The sequence below is a fragment of the Balaenoptera borealis genome (assembly GCF_965194805.1).
Source record: "Balaenoptera borealis genome assembly, chromosome: X".
Taxonomy (NCBI): domain Eukaryota; kingdom Metazoa; phylum Chordata; class Mammalia; order Artiodactyla; family Balaenopteridae; genus Balaenoptera; species Balaenoptera borealis.
The window spans coordinates 60,283,882-60,309,720 of record NC_138881.1 but is presented as its reverse complement, the minus strand read 5'-3'; the positions used below and the strand labels follow the sequence as shown (position 1 = coordinate 60,309,720).

Below are 25,839 nucleotides of genomic sequence, written 5' to 3'. Positions count from 1 at the left end.
GAAGATGTGGCATATATATACAATGGAATATTGCTCAACCATAAAAAGAGACGAAATGGAGTTATTTGTAGTGAGGTGGATGGACCTCGAGTCTGTCATACAGAGTGAAGTAGGTCAGAAAGAGAAAAACAAATACCGTATGCTAACACACATATGTGGAATCTAAATAAGAAAAATAATGGTTCTCACGAACCTAGGAGCAGGACAGGAATAAAGACGTAGACGTAGAGAATGGACTTGAGGATATGGGGAGGGGGAAGGGTAAACTGGGACGAAGTGAGAGAGTGGCATTGACATATATATACACTACCAAATGTGAAATAGATAGCCAGTGGGAAGCAGCCGCATAGCACAGGGAGATCAGCTTGGTGCTTTGTGACCACCTAGAGGGGTGGGATAGGGAGGGTGGGAGGGAGACACAAGCGGGAGGGGATATGGGGATATATGTATACGTATAGCTGACTCACTTTGTTATACAGCAGAAACTAACACACCATTATAAAGCAGTTATACTCCAATAAAGATGTTTAAAAAAAAACTACAATGAGATATTACTACTCACCTGTCAGAATGGTTAAAATAAAAATTAGTGGGCTTCCCTGGTGGCACAGTGGTTAAGAGTCCACCTGCCAATGCAGGGGACACGGGTTCGAGAGCCCTGGTCCAAGAAGATCCCACATGCCGCAGAGCAGCTAAGCCTGTGCGCCACAACTACTGAAGGCCATGCACCTAGAGCTGGTGCTCTGCAACAAGAGAAGCCACAGCAGTGAGAAGCCCACGCACCGCAATGAAGAGTAGCCCCCGCTCACCACAACTAGAGAAAGCCCGCGCACAGCAACAAAGACCCAACACAGCCAAAAATAAAATAAATAAAAGAAATAAATTTATTAAAAAAATAAAATAAAAAATAAAAATTAGTGACAATCCCAGATGCTGAAAAGGATGCAGAGAAACTGGATCACTCACACATTGTTGGTGGGAATGTTAACTGGTACAACCACTGTAACATAGAATATGGCAGTTTTGTTTTGTTTTTTAATTTATTTATTTATTTTTGGCTGCGTTGGGTCTTCGTTGCTGTGCATGGGCTTTCTCTAGTTGCAGTGAGCGGGGGCTACTCTTCGTTGCAGTGCACGGGCTTCTCATTGTGATGGCTTTTCTTGTTGAGGAGCACAGGCTCTAGGCGCCCAGGCTTCAGTAGTTGTGGCACGTGGACTCAGCAGTTGTGGCTTGCAGGCTCTAGAGCACAGGCTCAGTAGTTGTGGCGCACGGGCTTAGTTATCGGACCAGGGCTCGAACTCGTGTCCCCTGCATTGGCAGGCGGATTCTTAACCACTGCGCCAACAGTAAAGTCCCGAATATGGCAGTTTTAATCAAAGTAAACATGCACTTACCATACAACGCAGCAATTGCAGTCTTGGACATTTGTCTCAGAGATATGAAAACTTATGTCCACACAAAAACCTGTACACAAATGTTTGTAGCAGCTTTATTCCTAAGAGCCCCAAACTGGCAACCACTCAGATATGCTTCCCTGGGTTAAACAAACAGTGGTACATCCATACCATGGAACACTATTCAGCAATAAAAGGGAATGAGCAACTTGGATGAACATCAAGGAAATTATGCTGAATGAAATACAGCCAATCTCTAAAGGATACATACTGCATGATTCCATGTATATAACATCTATGAAATAACATAATTATAGAAATGGAAATGGAAAACAGATTCCGGGAGGCTAAACAAGAGCACAAACACTGGAATTAGACTGGCTTCTAAATCCAGCTCCACCGTGAGCTAGTGGAAGTTTGGGTGAGTTACTTAATCTCTTTGAGTCTTGATTTCCACGTTCATAAAATGGTTTGGGTTTTTTTGTTGTTGTTGTTAGGCCCAAACACTTAATAAGTATTTGTTTCCTAAAAAAATTAGTAGCTGTTTTGTTAAATACACACAAAAAAGTCATATATAAACTTTTTTTTGGCCATGCAGCGCGGCATGCAGCATCTTGGTTCCCTGACCAAGGATGAACCCAGGCCCCCTGCAATGGAAACGTAGAGGCTTAATCACTGGACTGCCAGGGAAGTCCCCATAAAATTGTTTTCATTCATTTACCCAGTCAGTCAGTCAACAAATGCTTAGTTCCAGGTGTTGAGGAAAGCAGTGAACAAGACAGACAAAAATCTTTGCCCTCATAGAGGTGACACTAGTGGAGAGAGAGAGGCAATAAACAAACATACTAATTAATACATATCAGCAGAGAGGGTACTATCAGGAAAACTAAAGCAAAGTGAGGTGAAGAGAAAGCATATGGAGTGCTTAGCAGAATGCTAGAACATATTAAATATTCAATAAATATTAGTTGTCACACACTGTTATTAAGAATCAGTAAAAATGCTATTTTTAAAGTTTTACGTGTTAGTAAGGGTGAAGGGAAATGAATACTCTCATACACTGCTGATGGGCATGCAATTCATACAGCCTCTTTGGAGGCCAATTTGGCAGGTCTTTAAAAATACCCATGCCCTATGACCCAGCAAACTGAACTCTGGAACCAAACTATCTGAGTTCAAATCCTGGCCCTGCTATTGACCAGCTGTGTGACCTTTGGTAAATTGTTTAACCTCTCTGTGCCTTGGTTTCCTAATCTGTAAAACAAGGATAAAAACATGGGCTTGTTGTGAGGATTAACTGAATTCATATATGTGAAGCATTTAGAAGAGAACTTAGCATATAGTAAGTGTTATATATGTATTTGTTGCATAAATTCCCCTTCTCGATATCTACCTAGGGAAACACACATGTGCGCCAAAAGCAGGTTCAGGGATGCTCATCTACAGCATTGTTTGTAGCAGTAGAAAAAAATGAAAACTACCTAAATATTCATCAATAAGGCGATGGTGAAACAAAGGAACATATAGTGGTACTATGGAATCCTATGAAACAGCTAAAAAAAATGAAGTAAATCGCTATGTTCTAACATGGAAGGATCTGTGACAAGTGTTTTTATGTACCAAAAAGCTAAATTCAGAATGATACATATAGGATGATCCTATCTAAACTAAACATACAATACTGCATATATATATGCACCTATACATATACTTATACAGAAATTTATCTCCATACATAGAAAAAAACCTGGAAGGATACACTTCAAACTGATGTCATTAGAGCTGTTACCTGGTGGGGAGTGTTGGAGGAAGCCTGATTGGATATAAAAGTAGTCAAAAATGATTTTATATTTTACAAGGAGAATATATTCATCTGTGACTTCTGTGATTAAAAAGAACTGTTTTACGTAAGGTGGATAGCTGGTGGGAAGCAGCCGCATAGCACAGGGAAATCAGCTCGGTGCTTTGTGACCACCTGGAGGGGTGGGATAGGGAGGGTGGGAGGGAGGGAGACGCAAAAGGGAAGAGATATGGGGACATATGTATATGTATAACTGATTCACTTTGTTATAAGGCAGAAACTAACACGCCATTGTGGGGCAGTTATACTCCAATAAAGATGTTAAAAAAAAAAGAAAGAACTGTTTTAAAGTTTAATGAAGAAGTAACCAAAAGTAACCAAAGGGAATTATCTTTTCAACAAATAGTTCTGGAACAACTGGATATCCATAAGTATAAAATGAACCTCTATCCATATCTTGTTTCATATTAAAAAGTTAACACAAAATGGATCATAGACCTAAATATAAAAACTAAAACTATTAAATTTCTAGAAGAACTCATAATCTGTATGACCTAAGGTTAGACAAATATTTCTTAGATACAATACCAAAAGCACAGTCCATAAAAGAAAAAAAAATGATAAATTGGACTTCATCATAATTAAATACTTCTGCTTTTCAAAAGGCATTGTTAAAATACGAAAGACAAACCACAGATATGGAAAAAAATTTTCAAATCACATATCTGATAAAAGATTTGCATCCAGAATATATAAAGAACCCTTAAATAATAAGAAAAAACAGCCCAATTTTTTTAAATGGGCAAATCATTGGAACAGATAGTTCACCAAAGAAGATATATGGATGGCAAAAAAGCACATGAAAAGATATTGAGCATCATTAGCTTTCAGGGAAATGCAGAATAAAGCCATAATGATATATAAATACACACCTATTAGAATGGCCCAAATTAAAAGGGCTGACCTTCACAGGCAACAAAAGAAAGAATATATATATTACACTTCATCAAAATTAAAAACATTTGTGCATCAAAGAACTCCAGACAGTGAAAAACAACCCACAGAATGGGAGAAAATATTTGCAAATCATATATCTGATAAGGAATTAGTATCCAGAATATTTAAAGAACTCCTACAACTCAACAATTTTAAAAAACAGACAACCCAATTCAGAAATAGGCAAAGGACTTGAATAGATATTTCTCCAAGAAGATATACAAATGGCTAATAAGCACATGAAAAGATGCTCAACATCACTAATCATTACGGAAATGCAAATCAAAATCACAATGAGGTATAATTTCTCATCCATTAAGGTGGCTATTATTTTTTTTAATGGAAAATAACAAGTGTTGGTGAAGACGTGGAGAAATCTGGAACTCTTGTGCATTGCTGATGGGAGTGTAAATGCCATTATGGAAAACAATTTGGCAGTTCCTCAAAAACTTAAACATAGAATTACCATATGATCCAGCAATTCTGCTTCTAGGTATAGATCCAAAAGAAATGAGAGAAGCAACTCAGATACTTGTACACCAATGTTCATTGTAGCAGTATTCATAATATCTAAAAGGTGGAAACAACCTGTGTCCATCAACAGAGAATGGACAAACTGCAGTGCATACAAGCAATGGAATATTATTCAGACTTAAAAAGCAGTGAAATTCTGAAACATGCTACAATACGGATGAACCATGAAAACTTTATGCTAAGTGAAATAAGCCAGATACAAAAGGACAAATATTGTATGATTCCACTTATATAAGATACTTAGAATAGGCAGATTCACATAGAGAAAGTAGAATAGAGGTTACAAGGAGTTTAGGAGAAGGGGGGATAGGGGAACTACTGCTTAAGGGGTACAGAGTTTCTGTTTGGAAAGATGAAAAGGTTCTGAAAATGAATAATGGTGATGATTCACAACATGGTGAATGTATTTTTTTTAAAAAAAACAGTTACATAAAATAGAAAATGTCTTGTAAAATAGATACATATAGTAACAAGGACCTACTGTACAGCATAGGGAACTCTACTCAGTGTTCTGTAATAACCTATATGGAAAAAGAATCTGAAAAAGAATGGATATATGTATATGTATAACTGAATCACTGTCCCGTACACCTGAAACTAACACAACATTGTAAATTAACTATACTCCAATATAAAATAAAAATTAAATTACAAAATAATTTTTATATTCTTATTTTTTTAAACATCTTTATTGGAGTATAATTGCTTTACAATGGTGTGTTACTTTCTGCTTTATAAGAAAGTGAATCAGTTATACATATACATATGTCCCCATATCTCTTCCCTCTTACATCTCCCTCCCTCCCACCCTCCCTATCCCACCCCTCTAAGTGGTCACAAAGCCCCGCCCGAGCTGGGGCTTCCCTGGTGGCGCAGTGGTTGAGAATCTGCCTGCCAATGCAGGGGACACGGGTTCGGGCCCTGGTCTGGGAAGATCCCACATGCCGCGGAGCAACTAGGCCCGTGAGCCACAATTACTGAGCCTGCGCGTCTGGAGCCTGTGCTCCGCAACAAGAGAGGCCGCGGTAGTGAGAGGCCCGCGCACCGCGATGAAGAGTGGCCCCCGCTTGCTGCAACTAGAGAAAGCCCTCGCACAGAAACGAAGACCCAACACAGCCAAAAATAAATAAATAAATAAATTAATTAAAATAAAAAATACCCTAGGTAGTAAGTACTTAGTCCTCTGTGTATTAAAAAAAAAAAAAACTATTCAAGTATAGTTGATTTACAATGTTGTGTTAGTTTCTTGTGTACAGTAAAGTGATACAGTTATATATGCATATATAATATATATATATATATATTCCTTTTCATATTCTTTTCCATTATAGATTATTACAAGATTTTGAATATATTTCCCTGTGCTATACAAAAGGACCTTGTTGTATATCTATTTTATATATAGTAGTTTGTATCTGCTAATCCCAAACTCCTAATTTATCCCTCCTCCCACTTTTCCCCTTTGGTAACCATAAGTTTCTTTTTTATGTCTCTGAGTCTGTTTCTGTTTCAGAAATAAGTTCATTTGTATCATATTTTATATTCCACATATAAGTGATATGATATGATAGTTGACTTTCTCTGTCTGACTTACCTCACTTAGTATGATAATCTCTATCTAGGTCCATCCATGTGGCTGCAAATGCTATTATTTCATACTTTTTTTTTATAGGTGAGTAATATTACATTGTGTATATGTACCACATCTTCTTTATCCATTCATCTGTTGGTGCACATTTAGGTTGCTTCCATGTCTTGGCTATTGTAAACAGTGCTGCTATGAACATTGGGGTGCATGTATCTTTTCGATGTGAATGTACTTAATACCACTTAAATGTACATTTTATTTTTGTCTGTTTGTTTTTATGTTTTCGCCGCACCGAGCAGCATGCGGGATCTTAGTTCCCTGACCAGAGATCAAACCCATGCCCCCTGCAGTGGAAGCATGGAGTCTTAACCACTAGACCACCAGGGAAGTCCCCTAAAAGTACATTTTAAAATGGTCAAGGTGGTAAATCTTATGTATAGTTTACCCCAATAAAAAAAATAAGTTAAAGACTGATCTTAACATATGTTGGTGAGGATATGGAGCAACTGAAACACTGTTAATGGGAATGTAAAATAATACAACCTCTTTGGAAAACGGTTTGGCAATTTTTTCAAAAAGTTAAACATACATCTACCATATGACCTAGCCATTCCACCTGTAGGTATTCACCAAGAGAAATAAAAGCATTTGTTCATAAAAAGACTTGTATAGAAATGTTCATAGCAGCTTTATCTGTAATTGCCCAAAACTGGAAACAACCCAAATGTCTATCCAAAGGTGAATGGATAAATTAATTGTGGTATACATACATATATCCGTGTGTATATGTATATATACATACATGTACTATATGATATATACAATGAGGTACTATTCAGCAATAAAAAGAATAAACTACTGATACATGCAACAACATGGATGAATTTCAAAATAATTATGCTGAGTGAAAGATGCTAGACAAAAAAAAATAGAGTACAGACTGGAAGATTTCCATTTATGCAAAGTTCTCGAAAATGCAAATTAATCAATAGTGACAGAAAGCAGATCAACAGTTGCCTGGGAGTGCAGGGGGAGGAGCTGGAGTGAGGGGTTACAGTGAGACATGAGGAAACTTGGGGCTGATGGAATTTCACTATCTTAGTTGTGATGATGGTTGCATCGGGTGTATATGCACATCAAAATTTGTCAAACTGTATACTTTAAATATGTGCCATTTATTGTATGTCAATTATTCCTCAATAAAGCTGTTGAAAAAAAATAAGTTTCAGAAGGAAGTAGCCAGAGTGGTCAGGAGGTAATTGGAGCACTAATTCATTGACTGAGTCACTATGTTCTATGCATTTGATATATCATCTCTGATTCTTACAACAAACTGAGAGGTAAGTATGGTTATCCCTATTTTCCAGATAAGGCATCTGTGGTTCAGAGAGATGAAGCCATTTGCTCAAGGGCACACAGAGATAGATTTAAACTGTGCTCTTTCCATTCTGCCTCACTGTCTCCCAGCAATGTGAGAAAGTGAGGAGAAGGCTGTGCTGGTTCATCGATTGCTGACAATAAGTTGATCAGGGAATCTGAGGCATGAAAGGTTACTCTTTAAGATGGAGAGTGAGGGGCTTGGACTGCTCCACTCTTGGTGTGACTTATGAACATGAACCACTCATACACATAACTTCCCTCTGGCAATCTGGGACAGGATGCTGGGGATGTACATCTCAGTTCCCTACTCACCATGCGCTACATGATTTCATTTATGAAATGCTAAAGCAGTTCTTACAAAACAACAGAGAAAACAAAGATCATTCAATATATTGCAGTGAGAAAATTGATTAGGCATTTGGGGAAAAAATAGATTTTTTTCAGTTTATCTTTTATTCTATTTATCTTTATCAACCCCAAGTTGATAAAGAATTAAATACATGTTATTAAATAGAATTGAGTATTTAGCAGATCTTTGAACTGAGGGTAACCTTCTAAGCTTTGAAATGACGAGAAGAAATTACAAGAGAAAAGATCAACAGATCCGGCTATATAAAATTTTGAAACTTTGTACATAGAAAAATATAACCAAAAGGAAAGTAACTGGTAAAAATATCTGCCTCAAATATGACAAAAGATGAACTTCTGCGAACTATAAAGCACTCATATGCAAATTGATCAGAAAAACACATCCCTCAGGGACTTCCCTGGTGGTCCAGTAGTTAAGACTCCGCGCTCCCAATGCAGGGGGCCTGGGTTCCATCCCACATGCCGCAACTAAGACACAGTGCGGCCAAATAAATACACAAATATTTTTTAAAAACACATCCCCCAAAGATTAATGGGCAGAGATACTTCACACAAGGGGAAATGGAACGAGTAAACAAGCGTATGGCAAAATGTTTAACCTCACTAGTGATTTTTTGAAGTGCAAATTCAAACAATTACGTTAGTAAAAGTTAAAAATAAGTGATTACCAGGCTGACACGAGTATAGTAAAATTGCAAGGATGCTCCGAAGAAGGTTGTTGGCAATACACATACACCACTATCAAAGTGTTCAGACTCTTAACACAGTGCTCCCTTTCCAACAGCTACTGCCAACCACTCCCATGGACTAAGCACGGATGTACCAGTTCTCCCAAATGGGAATCTCCAGCCCAGACCATATACCTGAGCTCAGATTTGTGTCTATAAAACATCTCCAGCTGGTGCCCCCTCCCCCTCAGCCCCACATCACACACCAAGCATGCCTCCTCCTAGTTCCCAGTGAATGTACCACTGAGTCACCAAGCCAGAAACCTGGGAATCATCCTAATTACCTCTTTGTCCCTCACCCCTGCACATACGTCATTTCCCAGTCAGATCCTGCCAATACTTCATCTGCAATGTCTTTTGAATCTCCCCCCTCCTCCGCCGCCCCACAATCACAGACCTGGGTCCCACCCTTCTGTTTCTTGCTTGTGTTGTTGAAACAGCCCTGGCCCATCTCCTCCAAGCCACTCACACTTCCTTCAAACCATTCTACAAGGAGCAGTCGGAGTTATCTTTCTAAAGCACAAAGCTGATCCCGTACTCTTTAAAATCTTTCAGCGGCTCCCCATTGTCTACCTACAGGTTAAAGTCCAAATTCTTAAGATTTAACAGCCCTTCGTGTTCCAAACTGCCTCGCCACCATCTTTCCTCTGAAGATCTTCTCCTGGCTTTCCGTCCCCTCCTCCCAGCCTGCCTCTCCCATTGTAATGTGAATTCCTTGAGAGGAGGAACTAGATTTTAATCATCTCTATTTCCCTGGCTCATAATACAGAGCTTGACACAGAGTAGGCACTCAGTAAACGTTGGGTGAAGGAATGGTTTTATTCTAAGGTAATCATTCCACTGAAGGAAAAAGCCGTATAAAGGAAACTGTTCTCTGTAGCAACATTCATAATAAAGAAAGGGTACAAAAAACTAAATGTTCAACAATAAAGAAGTTTTATTAATTATGGGATATCCATTTAATGGAATATGATGCAGCTGTTAAAATACTCATTATGAAGATTATGTAGCAACTCAGAAAGTTTTTATAATATAATAAAAGCAGAATACAAAATAGTCTGTACGCTAGGCCTAAAATTATGTAAAAGTATGCATGCACACAAACCGATCAGAATGAGAACAGGAACAGGAACAAATGAATACAGATGATGTGTTTAGGGTGTTTGGGGAGGTACTGTTTTGTGATTTTCTTAGCTCTTTCCCAATTCCCTTTATTGTTGTTAGAATGTCATTTGTCCATAAATACAAATTGACAGAGGAAAAAATATACTGAAAATGCTTTGATTCCGTCAAGTCCTTTGACAAGCTGTGGTACAAAAACAAACCAACCACTGACCTGGGAGGCAAGAGACCAGCCTCCCTACCCCATCCCCCACTCCCAACTAGCTGCGTGATCTTAAGTAAGATCTGCAGCTCTAACCAGCCATTTTTCCTATCCTCTCAAGCTGGAAGTCCCATGGTCTTTCCTCACTCCCAAGTGAACCCCCATCATATCTGTTGGTTGCACCACCATCTTCCCAATGCCCTCAGACTGAATACCTCAAAATGCACCTTCTATTGTCTCATCATCTTCTCTCTCTCTAATCCCCACCTCCAATCAATTGCCCCTTCTTGCTAATAATCATCTATAGTATGCTTTACTATGGACCTAGTTTTAGACAAAGAGGAGTCCCTGCCCTCTTAGTGAATACTGCCTGATTGAAAAGAGCCAACCATTTTTTTTTCTCTCTTGCTCCGCTGCAGACTGCTGGGGGATGAAGTGGAGGGCAGAGACAGAGACATGTAAAATGGAACCTCCTCGGTTAGGAGCTTGACCCATGGTGGGAGGAGGTCAGGCAGAGGCTGGATGCTCTCAGGGATAGTACAGTGAGACTTGGCACAATGAGGGGGATGTTGACTCAGTTTGTTCATTCAACAAGTATTTACCAAGTGCTGGACATAGCGCTAAGCTCTCTGTTAGGTGGCAAATGTGAATTAGGGCAGGCTCTTTCATGGAGATACTCACAGTCTAGTGGAGGACAGATGAGGAAACTAGTCATTACAACCCAATCTGCTACTGTGCTGTCATCGAGTTTGAACCGAGGGCTCTGGGACAGAAGAATGTGGGATTAACCCTGCCTGAGGGGACCCGGGGCTCACAGAGCCAGAGGGACCTGAGCTGTATGCATCTCCAAGGCTGACAAGTGGGATTAGGTGCCCAGGAAGGGGGTTGGGCTATTCATGGCAGTTCCAAGCTGAGGGATCATCAGGTCCACAGGCAGGAGGCTTGAAAGAGGCAGCTTTGTCGGAGCAGTAATACCTTGGAGTGGCTTAAGCTTTGAGGTTTGGGGTAGGGTAAGGGAGCAATGGGTGTCTGGGTGCAGGAGGCCGGAAGTGACGGGCAGAGGGACCTGAGGGACTAGGCAGGAGGCCCAAGGGCAGTTTCAAAGTAGGGAAATCACATGATCGGATCTAAAGTTTAGTTAGATAACTGGATGGTCTCTAATGTTCCCTCTCGTCCCTGAGACTTTATGGTAAGTGCTAAATGCGTTGTACAGAAATCGAGGGGCAGAGTTCAAGCAGAGATCCTACCCTCTCACGCCTTACCCTCCACCCCCTCGGTAATCTGCAGAGAAGGGAGAGAAAAAAATATTAATTCTTCCCAATTTACAGTATGCGCAGGTTGACTGGCTTGAAGGAACTTGGAAGAAGCAGACAAAATATGTTTAAGAAATAATATTAGATATTCATTTCAATGTATTCTTTTTTAAATTTTATTTATTTACTTGAATTATAGTAGATTTACAAAATTGTGTTAGTTTCGGGAGTACAGCAAAGTGATTCAGATATATATATACGCATATATATGTATATGTGTATATATATTCCTTTTCAGATTCTTTTCCATTACAGTTTGTTACAAGATATTGAACTTAGCTCCCTGTGCTATACAGTAGGACCTTACTCATGTCAATGTATTCTATTGATTATATGATCATGTATATGTGGGACTTAAAGTAGCCTCACTTTGCCCTCTCCTCAAAGACAGGGAGCTTGTCTAGCTCATCTTTGTTTGTCCAGCACCTCACACAGAATCAGGCGCCCCAGAGGCGCTCGGTAAACACTGGAGGGGGGAGGGCGGAAAGGGGGGGAGGAACTCGCCCTTGGGAGACACCTCTTTTTCGGCAGCGGTTCCCAAGCCCCGGACCTCTGACCTCCCACCAGCAGGTGGCAAGATAGCGTCCCCGTGCGCCGCGAAAGGGCGGAGCTGGGCGGAGCATCCAAAGCCCCGGCGCGCGCAACCATGCACCCTTTTTTCTCTGAGCTCCGGAAATAGGTGGGCCTCTTTCCGTGCCTAGCGCAGCCATGGTAAGGAAGCTTCCTTGCGAGCTCTTGGGACCCATCAGCCTCCATCCTCCAAGGGCTGGGGCTACCCGGGGCTGCGGGGCTCCCGCAGGGGGTGATCGGGTGGAGGCGAAGGGAGAGCGGCCGGTGGGGTGAACCCAGGCGGGCTCAAGGGCTAGGGCGAACACCAGCTGTCGGCGGTGCGCTGTTGGGGGATGATCGGTTCGGCTGGCGGGAAGGCCTGGGTCTCCCGGCCGGGCACACCCGGTCACGCATCATGCGGCCCTGGGAGGAGCGTCTTGCTTCCCAGGCCGGAGCCCCGGGTGGGCCCAGAGGACAGACGTCGGGCCCGGGGCGGGCGGAGAAACTGTTTTTCTGTCGTGTTTTTGGCACGGCCTGACTTTACGTAGTGTGGCCAGTAAGCCTCTGTATACGACATTAAAAAGGTTTCCGCATTTTAAGGTGAAAAGTGATCTCACATTTAGAGTTTGAGTAAGCCACTGTTTGCACGTGGTTGTGCTGAGGTCAGATTAAATCTCGCATCTAACACTTTAAAACCTGACATATTTCGAGAAATTTTCTGGTTTGATAAGTAGAAGCACAGATTCTGGTCCGTTTCTGTTGCTGGCTGGCTGTGTGCCAGGAGGTCCAACCCCTGTCTATCACCAGCATAATGTCCTAGTAAAAACAGCCTCTAGAAGCATACGCACTTTTAAGTGGTAGGGTATAAACATATAAATAATTAGTAAACAAGAAACACTGTTGTGAAAGACAGTTAACATTCTCTGTACAACGAAAAGGGTGGTTGCGGTTTGTGAAACCTATAGTGTTTTGCTGTATACTATGTAGCATTTGCTTCTCTGCCTTTAATCACGGCCCTGTGCTTTTTACATTGTCCACATTTTGCTGAAGAGGAAACAGTTGCTGTTCTTTAGAGAATAGTTGTAGCTGTGTAAACTGTTCTTGAAAAGACCTGAAACTGTTTAACAGTATTAAAATCGAAAACCCCTTCAGGCTCGTGGTCCCAAGAAGCACCTGAAGCGTGTAGCAGCTCCAAAGCATTGGATGCTGGATAAACTGACTGGTGTGTTTGTAAGTATCATTTTATTGTAAGCATGTTTTTTATGTTGTAAGTATCTTAAGGGACGTAAGTATCTTAAGGGACGTGTTTTCTCTTTTACAGTTTTATCGAGATATGATTGATGTATTTAAGGGACACACTTTATACTGCTCCTTTATGTGTCGGGTATCGCTGATTACTGTATCCTGAGTTACTCTCTTCTTAAGGGCCCTGTGCTATCTGGCTGTGCCCCACCTCTTACCTAATAATTCTGTGCCTCATTTCTTCCACATACCACATGGATGCAGGACCTCAAATGTTCTTAACAGGCCTGGTCCTCTGAAAGGAAAATGCTGTAAAACTTTAAAGGTCTGGAATAGTTTTGCACACTTTGAATACCCCTTGTTTACCCCAATTGTGGGGGGGGGCGGGTGACAGTCTGGTGAATCTCAGGACTTGAGAGGTAGTTTGAGTGAATCCCACCAATAGTTTAAGATAACTTTTAAAATCATTTTACAGGCTCCTCGTCCATCTACCGGTCCCCACAAGCTGAGGGAATGCCTCCCTCTAATTATTTTCCTAAGGAACAGACTTAAATATGCCCTAACAGGAGATGAAGTAAAGAAGATCTGCATGCAACGTTTCATTAAGATTGATAGCAAGGTCCGCACTGATATAACTTACCCTGCTGGTTTTATGGGTGAGTGGTTAGTGGGGGGCACTTGGTGGTGCTCCTTGATTTTTTTTTTATCTCCCTCTCTAAAGTGGTGGGCTTTTTCAGTCTCTCAGAAATAAAGCATGACTTTCCCTCTCAAGAGTTTTACTTCCATATTGTAGGGCTGCAAATCATAAATTATTTCTCAAAACCAAATTTCAATTCACTTAAGATTTTACGGGTCATAAAAACAGGATTTTGAAACATTAAAGATTAGCTAGCTGTCATTGATCTTAGGAATCCTTGTTAATATTAGAAATGGGAAGCATACGGGGTTTTTTTCCCGTATAGTGTGGTTATTGTTCAGCATGGGGGTACTGGGGGTCACTATAGTAACCTTAGTTATTACCATTTGATATCAGATGTCATCAGCATTGACAAGACTGGAGAGAATTTTCGTCTGATCTATGACACCAAGGGTCGCTTTGCTGTTCATCGTATTACACCTGAGGAGGCCAAGGTGAGTGTTGCAAGCAGGCTGGGCCTTCGTTTAGTAAAAGTACTTGATTGTAACTTACAGCCTGAATTAAGCACATGGGCTGATCCACTGTGGTGAGGTAGGTAGATTAGAGTTACTCATAATCTTATACCTGGAAACAGCCAGTCAAGTTAACATCCTCAACAGTGCTTTTCATGGCAGAAATGAATTCTAGCTGAGCAGTGACTTCTGGTTGCCTTTTTTTGCGGCAAGGAGTGATTCCTAGGAACGTTTGAGTATCTGAAGTATGGGTCCTTTAAGGATAAAGGGCCAGAAAACCAATATCTAGTTCAATCCTACTGGCCCTTTGTCTTACTCTGGGGAGGGGAAAGGTATTAGTGGAGGGGACCGATAACCCTTGGGGCACTAGTTTGAGATAACTCAAAAAAGGTTACAGACATTGATTTTTTAATCCAGTTTGTTGTGATGGTTTTATGCAAAAGTTCATGGCTGCTTGAATTATTGGCTGTAAGTGAAGGTTAATTCAATTGGATGATTCAGCTCCTAATTTCCTTAGCTACCTTGTTACCAGCAGGCTGGAGGGCACATCCATTGGCATCAAGGTGATTTGATTTACTTAAAGGATGTCTTGGGGAGTGAAATGCTTTGTGAAATTGTTGATTAGATGAACTGGTAATACAATTGCAGTTTGTGAGACAAAACTCAATTGTGATGTAGAGGGAGCCATTAAGAGGCACTTGTTAGCTGTCTGGGTGAGTTGGAGGGAAGAATTCAGCCGCCCCTGGAGACTTAAACGACCTGGGAAAGGGGAGGTGATTTGCATTGGAGCAGGGAGGAAATGGTGGTGATCATCCCTCCACCTGGGAGTTTGAGGTTGTGAGGCCTTCAGTGCTTTGAACTTTTAACCTTGGGGGTGATGCAGTACTACAGAGGAAATACATAATAAGAAATAGGAAGGCTAGCCTAGAAGGGGGCAGTGTGCAAGATGAATTTATGGGGGGGTGGGAAGAAAAGTCAGGGACCCCATTATTCAGCTGCAGCTCAGGAAACAGGCTGTTCTGTGTGGGGGCTGGTACCTTCAGCTGCTGGTTGCACCTTTAAGCTGGTGATCTTGAACAAACTGTTTCTTGTACTCTGGAGCATAGTGCATGTGAGCTAGACTAATGTGGCTAACCCTTGTGTGTTTCAGTATAAGTTATGCAAAGTGAGAAAGATCTTTGTGGGGACAAAAGGAATCCCTCATCTGGTGACCCATGATGCTCGCACCATCCGCTACCCTGATCCCCTCATCAAGGTGAATGACACCATTCAGATTGATTTGGAGACTGGCAAGATTACTGATTTCATCAAATTTGACACTGGTAAGCAGGCTCTGCTACATAGGCATTCTCTTTAAAGGCCAGGCATAAGAGCTGTTCTTTACTTTTATTTTTAAGTTAATTTAATCAAGCCCTATGACTTGCACAGGGCCTGGGTACAGGGTTTTGTTTGGCGTTTTGGGGGCTCGAGGTGATTCTGATGTGCGCCTAGTTAGCACCCAAAGCTAGATGTCTTTTGTTGATGTAGTAACAGATTGGGAAGGAGGTAACTCTTAGTTTTAAGAAATGTTCAGAGAATCTGTAAAGCCTTATGGTGTCTCATTTCGGCATGGCTTTGTGGTGGCAATGAGGGTTAGAGAGAGGAATATGTTGTGAATTGCGGGGAGGGAAGTCAGCTAAGAATGTTTTCAATGGGGAGGTGTGAGAAGCTGTGAACGGGTAACTGCTCCAATGCCCAGGTGTATGGTATTTTTACCTCAGGGATCCAAGTGCTTAGAATATTCTGTGTGGCAGAGGTGAGGTCTTGTATAACACGTTCTCAGGCCTGCTCCAGATCTCAAAAGCCTCTTCATCCATGGAAATGGCTTGAGGGCTGGGCAGGGAAGTCTAACAAAAAAGCGAACAAACTTAATTGAGATAACAGCCCTTTGTAATGCTGTCATCATCCCCCAAATCTGTTTGCAACAGTAGCAGAGAATTGTGCCTTGGAGGAACAGCAGTAGTCCAGGCAAGACATGGTAAGGACCTAGTGAGGTGGGTGCAGTGGAGTTTATTACATTTATTAGCTGTGCAGGAAGGATAGGGCAAATCTTAAAAGAGGGCCCTGAGAGTTCTAGCTTGGGTAACAGATCCATAGAAGTGAATTCAACTGGGGAAAAAAAATTAACTTTGTTGCAGACCTGTCTAACTTTGTTGCAAACCTGTCTCTGTCATTCACTACACAGGGCAGGGTTCCTTGCTCTGAGCAGAGTGTCTGTTCCTTCCTGCCTAGGTAACCTGTGCATGGTGACTGGAGGTGCTAACCTGGGAAGAATCGGTGTGATCACTAACCGGGAGAGACATCCTGGTTCTTTTGATGTAGTTCATGTGAAAGATGCCAACGGCAATAGCTTTGCCACCCGGCTCTCCAACATTTTCGTTATTGGCAAAGTAAGTCTGGGTCTCTCTGTCTTCTCTCTAGTCCAGAGAAACCTGTACAATGCAGGTACTGCTGGGATTGCAGTTGGCTCTGCTGAACCTAGTGTAGAGCCTCCTCTGGGATAGGGCTCACAACAGGGCTGAGGCAGATCTGTGTGTTTTCAGTGTCAGAGAATCAGCAGCGGACCAGTTCACACCTGGGTTGGTGGAAAGTGCCAGTAATGGGATGAATATACCTTATAGTTAGGTTCTTTAATTTGTGCCTGTGTTGAGGCGGGGTGGGGGTGCTTTTTGAAACTAATGCTTGGCCTTGGGCACTATTTCAGTACTTCTGAGACTAATTATGAAGGGTATTGTAGTTTGCATCTACAGATACGGGCAACAAGTTTAAAGTGGGTATTTCTGATAAACCAGCATCAAAGTGTCTTAAGACTGCCTGACTGTTGCTGAGTGTTTTCACAGACAGGCTCCTCTGTTCCTCTAGATGAGAAGACAAATGTAGCATGTGCCATCCTGTTGATGGTGTGTAGCAGGTTTTGATTCTCCTTGTTTTCTCCTCCAGGGCAACAAACCATGGATCTCTCTTCCTCGTGGAAAGGGTATCCGCCTTACCATTGCTGAGGAGAGAGACAAGAGACTGGCAGCCAAACAGAGCAGTGGATAAAATGATCTCTAAGTGACGTGACTGGGAGAGTCTTTTTACTTACGGATAATACTACATAATTAAAAGCCTCTTTAGTGTAGTTTGTGTTTGTTTGTTTGCTTTGATTTACATTTTCCTTTCTACTTTATAACATGAAAAGTAGATTGAATTTTCAGGCAGGCTTGGGCATTCTGGGATGTGAATCTGTGTCTCCTATAGGCTGGACCTGGGTGGTGGTGGGAGGAAGAACACATCAAACTTGGCAAAGAAGGAGCAGCAAGTAACCAAAGAATGGAGAGAGCCAGGGAAGCCCATAAGGCCAAGCTCCCTTACTTGGCTGGGACCTCATTTACGCTGTTCTCTTAGCCTTTTTTTAAGAAATGATTGCCCTCTTTGGTCTTCATTGCACTACCCATACACAAGCCGGGCTCATCTGTTTTTCCCATGTCTGTCCAGCTTTGGATACAGGTCATTATAAAGTTATGGGCTCTTGATGTTGTGAAGCAGTGCACTTGCTTGGACTTAGTCCTCTATCATTCTCCAGCTGCCACAGCATTCAGTCCTCAGTTCCATTCCTCAGGACTGCAAAAACATGTTTGCTTGCCAGTCTCAAGAAGAGGTGCCCCTGCTGCAAGGGGCCAGCTGTTTAGATCTGTTCCTCATTTTAAGCCCTGGGTCTCTTAACAAGAGTGTCAATTACCCTGCAGTGTGATAACAACCAGCTCTCCTTCCTGTTACCCTACAATGTGCGTCTTCCTGCTGAGAACCAAAACCACCTTGGCTGCCTATAGCAGGGCTTTTCAATCTTCATGCTATTGGGCCAGATAACTTGTGGGTGGCTGTCCTGTGTATTGTGGGATGTTGAGCAGCATCTCTGGCTTCTACCCGCCAGATGTTAACAACATGCCCTTCTGTTCTTCCCTGTTGTGATAACCAGAAACTGACTTGAGCCGTAGCCAGATCCCCCATGGGAGCAAAATTGCCCTGTGTTAAGAACCACTGCCCTCTAGATCTCACCATCACCTTCATTTAACATCTTATTGCAGACCACTTAATCTCCCTTGCCCCTCATGGCAGGATTTGGAGTCAAAAACAGTTGTTTTGGACGTCTTCCTCCATCTGAGGCATGATGAACCTGTGAAATCATTGCATATTTAACTGGGCATGTCTAATGATCATCTCTGGTGCCCAGGCCTGTGGTCCAGTAGATGAGGAAGCCTGCTGAGGAGCTGTGGCTTGGGACAGCGTCTCCACTCCTGGCTGCGTCCTGGGCTTGGAGTCAAGCAGTAGAATACTGACTGGTCTTGCCAAAGAACTGAGCAACATACAAACTAGTCAGCGAAAGTAGGAGGCACGCCCAGGTGTCTCCCAAGCCCAGGTTTGACCCCACAGGGCATCTCTGCCTTCCATATTGCGGACTAAAGCACAATTGGCTGGGGCCACAGGACTGCTGCTTAAGCAGAAGAAAGGGAATTTCTGCAGAACTGGGTCCAGCCAAATCCAGTGGGAGACGGGTGTGGAAGTGGGCTTGCCAGACAAGTTATTTCAGCCTAATTCTCTTGCCAGGAGTGGAGCTTATCCAGAAAGGTAGTTACGATGAGGGGCCAGATCAGAAGTAATCTTTATGGTGCCCCTTGAGAAACAGGCAGGGAAGACTGAAAGGCTAGAGGGCAGGGGTCTCTTGAGTGCTGGTGGATTCTCTTGCACTTTCTTTCTAGGTTTGTCCTGAGTCTCAGCAGACGATGGAAATGATTTGAATTTTAGCTAAGGAACCAAAGCAAATATGGGGGATGAAAGGCCTCCAAGTTGGTTCTTTCCACAAGTGCAGTGGTTTCCTAGATGCTGACTGGCCAGCCATCTTTTCCAAATGCGGAATTGGTGTTATTTGGCTGCATTCTATTCACATCACCAGAATTTTTAAACATTTTAAGTTTATTTTGGTTATTTGTTAAACTAGCACGGGGATTTTTTTTTTTTAAGCAACTAGTCCCAATGTGGGGAAGATTTCCATCCTCATACCAAGTTGTATCGGTGGACTTAGCGGAAGCAGCCTGTATCATTAGAATGAGCTACAGTTTCCAAATATATGGCTTGAATCTTTGTAGGCTTAAGAAGGCTTCCAATTTGATTCATAAAATCTTAGAGCTGGAGGGAATCTTAGAGATCATCTCAGCAGAAAGGCAGACAAATGGTCCCAAGATAAAACTGACTGAAGCAAGCAGAACTTTATTGGGTTTGGTTTACTTCCCTTGTGCCTTTAGCAGACTGGGCCTCATGCTCCACTCAGGGCAGCACAGCACAGATTTGAATGAGAACGAGAATATAAACAGCTAGGACTTGTGTAGAACCTTATAGTTCTACAAGAGCCCTCTTGATTCTTTGAGATCCAAATCCTGTGTTGTTTCTAAACCAGATGTTAAAGAAGGGCCATAGCCACCCCTCTGCCCCCTGACCCATGCCAATCAGCTCTATACAAAGTCTTTCCCATTTCACGGCAAATGCCGTCTTACCAGTTACTCAAGTCAAACACTTTGGACTTGTCCTTGATTCTACTCCTTTTCTTATGTTCCACACATAATTTTATTAGAAAATTCTGTTGGTTCTACCTGCAAAGTATATCCAGAGTCCACATTGGGTGATATTTAGGAATTATTGGTCATTTTTTACATGATAATCATAAAGAGTCCTTATCTTTCCGTGACACATAATGAAGGGTTTGCAGAAGAAATGACAAGCAATCTGGAATTTGCTTTAAAATAATCTAGTGGGTGAGGAATATCAATGAAACAGGATTGACCATGTACTGATAATGTTGAAGCTGGGTTATGAGTACATGGGGTTCATTACACCAGTCACAACACTTCTGTATATGTTTCTTTTTTTTTTTTGGCTGCATTGGATCTTCATTGCTGTGCATGGGCTTTCTCTGGTTGCAGAAAGCAGGATCTACTCTTCATTGCTGTGCGCAGGCTTCTCATTGCGGTGGCTTCTCTTGTTGCGGAGCACGGGCTTCAGTAGTTGCAGCACATGGGCTCAGTAGTTGTGGGGCACGGGCTTCAGTAGTTGCAGCACGTGGGCTCAGTAGTTGTGGAGCACGGGCTTCAGTAGTTGCAGCACGTGGGCTCAGTAGTTGTGGGGCACGGGCTTAGTTGCTCCACAGCATGTGGGATCTTCCCGGACCAGGGATTTATCTTTGGCTGTGTTGGGTCTTCGTTGCTGCGCGCAGGCTTTCTCTAGTTGCGGTGAGTGGGGGCTACTCTTCGTTGCGGTGCGCAGGCTTCTCATTGCGGTGGCTTCTCTTGTTGCAGAGCATGGGCTCTAGGCACACGGGCTTCAGTAGTTGTGGCTCACAGGCTCAGTAGTTGCAGCGCACACATTTAGTTGCTCCGCAGCATGTGGGATCTTCCCGGACCAGGGCTCAAACCCGTGTCCCCTGCATTGGCAGGCAGATTCTTAACCACTGCACCAACAGGGCAGTCCCCTCTGTATATGTTTGACATTTTTCACAATAAACTTATAAAGGGACAAAAAAATGGTAAGGTGTCTGCCCTCCCCCAGCCCCCAAACAATATCAGACCACTTCTCATCACCTGCATTGCTACTACCCTGGTCTGAGCCACCAACAACTCTGGCCTACATTATAGATTATAACATTAACCCCTGACTGGCTTCCTGGCTTCCATCCTTACCTCCCTACAGTCTCAACCCAGCAGCCAGAGGAACTCTGTTTAAAGTGTGTAAGTTAGGTCACTCCTCTGCTCAGAGGCCCCAGTGGCTCCCATCTCACTCAGACTAAAATCCACCGTCATCACAAGGCCCCATGAGGCCCCCTACAATCTGGCCTCTGACTTCATCTCCTACTACTCTCCCCCTGGATCAATCTGTGCCAGCCACACTGGCCTCCTGCTGTTTATTTTTTGTTTGTTTCGTTTTTGTCTTGTTTTTTTTAGTGTTTTGTTTCTCCTGCTGTTTCTTGAACAAGAGAGGTACTCTCCTGTCTTAGCACCTTGCATGGACTCTATACAGCTAGTTTATATTATGAACTTTCAAATATATAGGAAAAGCCAAAAGAGTAGTACAGTGATCACCTGTATAGACACTAGCTAGATTCAATAATAGTTAACGTTTTGCCATATTTGCTTTATTTCTCTGTGTAGACATGTACACACACACACACACACACACACACCTATTTTTTGAACCCTTTGAAAGTCAGTTGAAGACATCATGACCTTGAGTTCCTGGTGCCAAGAAATGTCAAGTGCTGGCTCTCGGGGGCTCCACTCAAGGAGTTAATTTCCACGTTACCTTGGGTAACTGGACACCCAAGAGAGATGCTGTCTTTTCAGGGAGGACTTATCCATCCTAAATCAGGGAAATCCACTCATCTGCCCCAGGTTGTTGGGCCTGGAAAATCCCCCAAACCCAAAGATCAATCCTAAAGGCCAAAGAGAGAATGAAAAATGAAAAGGTTTGATTTGCTCAGGCAGGAGTTTGTGGGCCAATTTTTTTTCTCTACCATTTTGATTTCTGAGGATGTGGTACTGTTTGGACAATAAATAATAATAATAAAGAATGTTCCCAAGAGACAACAAATAGCCTTTATTAATAATAATAATAATAACAACAACAACAGAAAGAAGAAACTTCTCAAGAGCCAACAGCTTTTCAGTTTATTCCAGGGACTTTCGTAGGGATATGCTCATGTATTTTTCTTAGCTTTTCTAGCAATGGTGAACGTGTATAATTAGTGGTGTGCTGGTACATCTTAAACATCTAGCTCTCTGGAAAAAATTGTGTGTGTGTGTGTGTGTGTGTGTGCGTGCGTATCTACGTAGGTTTATTGTACATTTTACTGGTATAAAGGATGTATAGGGCTTCCCTGGTGGCGCAGTGGTTAAGAATCCGTCTGCCAATACAGGGGACACAGGTTCGAGCCCTGGTCCGGGAAGATCTCACATGCCGCAGAGCAACTAAGCCCGTGCGCCACAACTACCGAGCCTGCGCTCTAGAGCCCGCGAGCCACAACTACTAAGCCCGCATGCCACAACTACTGAAGCCCGCATGCGTAGAGCCCATGCTCCGCAACAAGAGAAGCCACCGCAATGAGAAGCCCACACACCGCAATGAAGAGTAGCCCCTGCTCACCACAACTAGAGAAATGCCGCGTGCAGCAACGAAGACCCAACACAGCCAAAAATAAATTTTAAAAAATAAATAAATAAAAGGATGTATAACACAATTTGCAAATAATAAATTAGGCAAGACTCTTTACTGTGAATTCCATATAGCCAGTTGATTCTCACAGAATGTTTTCATTGATTTTTGCCAAACTCTTGTATCCATATCAACCTATCATCATGGTAGCAATTGACAAAGAAATGTAGTTCTGACAAGTGTTGGTATTTTTGTTTGCATTAACAAATAAGACAAAAGTGAAACAACCAAGACATATGTTAGAACTTCACTCATTTGTCAATGACATGAACAACTTATTTGCTGAATCAGATAATACTTTTCAAATACTGAGAGAATGTTTCCGTATTTTTTTTGTACAATTTACAATGTAATGGCTACAAGACACAACACGTTTCTAAGTTTTATCAGCATTTTAACATTTTTCTCCATCAGTTCCTTAACTCTAGACAATCAACAAAACAGTAATCAAGTCCTGATTTGTAGTGTTTACCAATTTCCAAGGCCGATTTCAAGCTACCACCATGAACAGGCAGCTGGGAAGAAGTTAGCAGTAGCACACCATTATATAGCATTCCTACCGTGAGGATACAGCAGGCGCAAATAACCTCAAGATTATAGATAATAGTAAAATGTAGTAAAATAATTAGGAAGTGATGAGTTTTTAGTATTTATTTATTACCTCTGTATTGAATATAAGTTACTTAATTGTAAGTTTATATATTAAGATTTAGAATTTTTTCTAATTGCTTATTCTTTTATTGGAGTATAATTGCTTTACAATGTTGTATTAGTTTCTGCTGTACAATGAAGTGAATCAGCTATATGTATACATATATCCCCTCCCTCTTGGACCTCCTTACACTGCCCCCATCCCACCCATCTAGGTCATCACAGAGCACCGAGCTGAGATCCCTGTGCTACACAGCAGGTTCCCACTAGCTACCTATTTTACACATGGTAGTGTATACTTCTGTCACACCTAATCTCCCGATTCATCCCACGCTCCCCTTCACCCCCTGTGTCCATATGTCCGTTTTCTATGTCTGTGTCTCTATTCCTGCCCTGCAAATAGGTTCATCTGTACCATTTTTCTAGATTCCACATATATGCGTTAATATGCGATATTCTTCTCTTTCTGACTTCATTCTGTATGACAGACTCTAGGTCCATCCATCCACATCTCTACAGATGACCCAATTTCCTTCCTTTTTATGGCTGAGTAATATTCCATTACATATATGTACCACATCTTCTTTATCCATTCATCAGTTGATGGACATTTAGGTTGCTTCCATGTCCTGGCTATTGTAAATAGTGCTGCAATGAACATTTTGGTACATGACTCTTTTTGAATTATGGTTTTCTCAGGGTATATGTCCAATAGTGGGGTTGCTGGGTCATATGGTAGTTCTATTTTTAGTTTTTTAAGGAAACTCCATACTGTTCTCCATAGTGGCTGTATCAATTTACATTCAGACCAGCAGTGCAAGAGGGTTCCCTTTTCTCCACACCCTCTCCAGCATTTATTGTCTGTAGGTTTTTTGAATTGTGTCACTTCCTCTTCAAAGCTTCTTGTTCAAACACTGCCTGTAGAATCAGGTCCAAATGCCTAGGCTACCCTTGCAAGCCCTCCCCAGTGTGGTCCTAAGCTATTTTCTCAATAGGGGAAAACACACTAGCTCCCGATTCCCAGGTTTCTATTCCCTGCAACTTCTTTCTTGGAGTCAGACCCACATAGTCACCTGCCACCCAGAGTCTCCTCTTGGACGTCTCCTCAGCATGTCCCAAGTAGAATGCATCCTTTTCCTCTCCCTCCCGCCCCCACAGTGCTTCTATTCCTATAGTCAATGATTTTCTTTTTGGCCCTCAAATTTACCCTGTTCTTGTCTCTCTTCATATTATTTGGACACTTTTTTCTTCCAGGAACATTTTGTTTTTCGCTCCATTCTCCTGCATGCCCCTCCCCTATCTGTTTTTTCTGGCGGACTCTCACCCATCCTTCCAGTCTCAGCTGAGATGTTGCTTCCTCTGGAAAACCTCTGGGAAGAGTAGGGGCCCACAGCCCACCATTTCCCTGTTCTTCTCATCATGGAATTTACCACACTGTATTATAATTGTCTATTCAATTGTCTGTCTTTTCCAGGAGACTGCGAGGTCCTAAAGGCTAATCTTGCTCACCACTGTATCCCCAGTATCTAGCCCAGTAACTGGCACATTGTGAGTGCTGAATGAATGAATGAACGAGAGGTATATCTTGCAGTTCCCCTACAAGCCCTTCCCTCCATCTGTCTTGTATCCTTACTGCACACCTTGTACTTTTTCATTAAAAAAAAAAAAGCCACAGTTTTTGCTTGTGCTTAAGGGGACAAGGTCAGAAAATGTCACTTTCTCAAATCGGAACTAATACAATCAACAATGAATAGATGAGATCAGCCATCTGCAAAATAATCCACTTTAAGGGTTGGTTTGTAAATGTGGTACCAATGAGACAAGGGTGCTTCTCAGGTCTCTATGGTGACCAGCATGTTGCCACAGGCTGGGAATGTGCCAAATATAAAGAAAGCAATAATGTCAATCAATTGTAACCTGATTGCTGGAGATAATGCTGTATAAGCAGGAGGGCCCTTGTCTACAGGAGGTCTTGAAAAGAGTTGAGCCAAAGAGTGACCCATTTTCTGTGTTTGATCGTCATCAAGTGCTACATGCAGTACTTTGCAGTTTACAAAGCACCTCTGTGTGTTACCTCAGTGGATCTCCATGATGACCCTGCCAAGTGGGCCTTATTCATCATTTTACAGATGACAAAAATAAAGTTCAGGGAGGTGAGTCAACTTGCCCTAAATCACTCCCTACCACTAACATCCACACCTTTACTAAGCCCACAGGGAGTGAGAGGTTTATGAACCCAAAGACAGAAATACCTCTAGGGCAGAGATAGAAAGTTCTTGCCGTGACCAGGTGGTCAACCCACCCACTTGGGTTCAGTCTGATTCTGTGCTCAGTTAACAGCTGTTGGCTTTGAAGAGGTTTGACTCAGGGCCTTGGGAGGTGGATAGGAGTGGTGTGGGGGAGGATTGCTGCCAGGCCAGTCTTTTGTTCATTCAGCAAACATTTACTGGACAACTACTATGTGCACAACAGTGCTAAGAGATTGGAATATAGTGGTGAATGAGACACAGAACTCCTCCCCAAACTGACGGCCTAATTCCAGGA

General features: G+C 42.3%; 1 protein-coding gene across 1 annotated transcript; it reads left to right on the top strand.

Moving 5' to 3' along the window:
• Nucleotides 1-12,025: 12,025 nt before the first annotated feature.
• RPS4X (ribosomal protein S4 X-linked) lies at nucleotides 12,026-17,527 on the top strand. Its single transcript, XM_082377511.1, has 7 exons — nucleotides 12,026-12,138; nucleotides 13,129-13,206; nucleotides 13,694-13,874; nucleotides 14,252-14,349; nucleotides 15,518-15,689; nucleotides 16,639-16,796; nucleotides 17,347-17,527. Exons 1-7 carry the CDS (start codon nucleotides 12,136-12,138, stop codon nucleotides 17,446-17,448), a joined length of 792 nt encoding a protein of 263 aa, XP_082233637.1. The 5' UTR covers nucleotides 12,026-12,135; the 3' UTR covers nucleotides 17,449-17,527.
• Nucleotides 17,528-25,839: the final 8,312 nt, after the last annotated feature.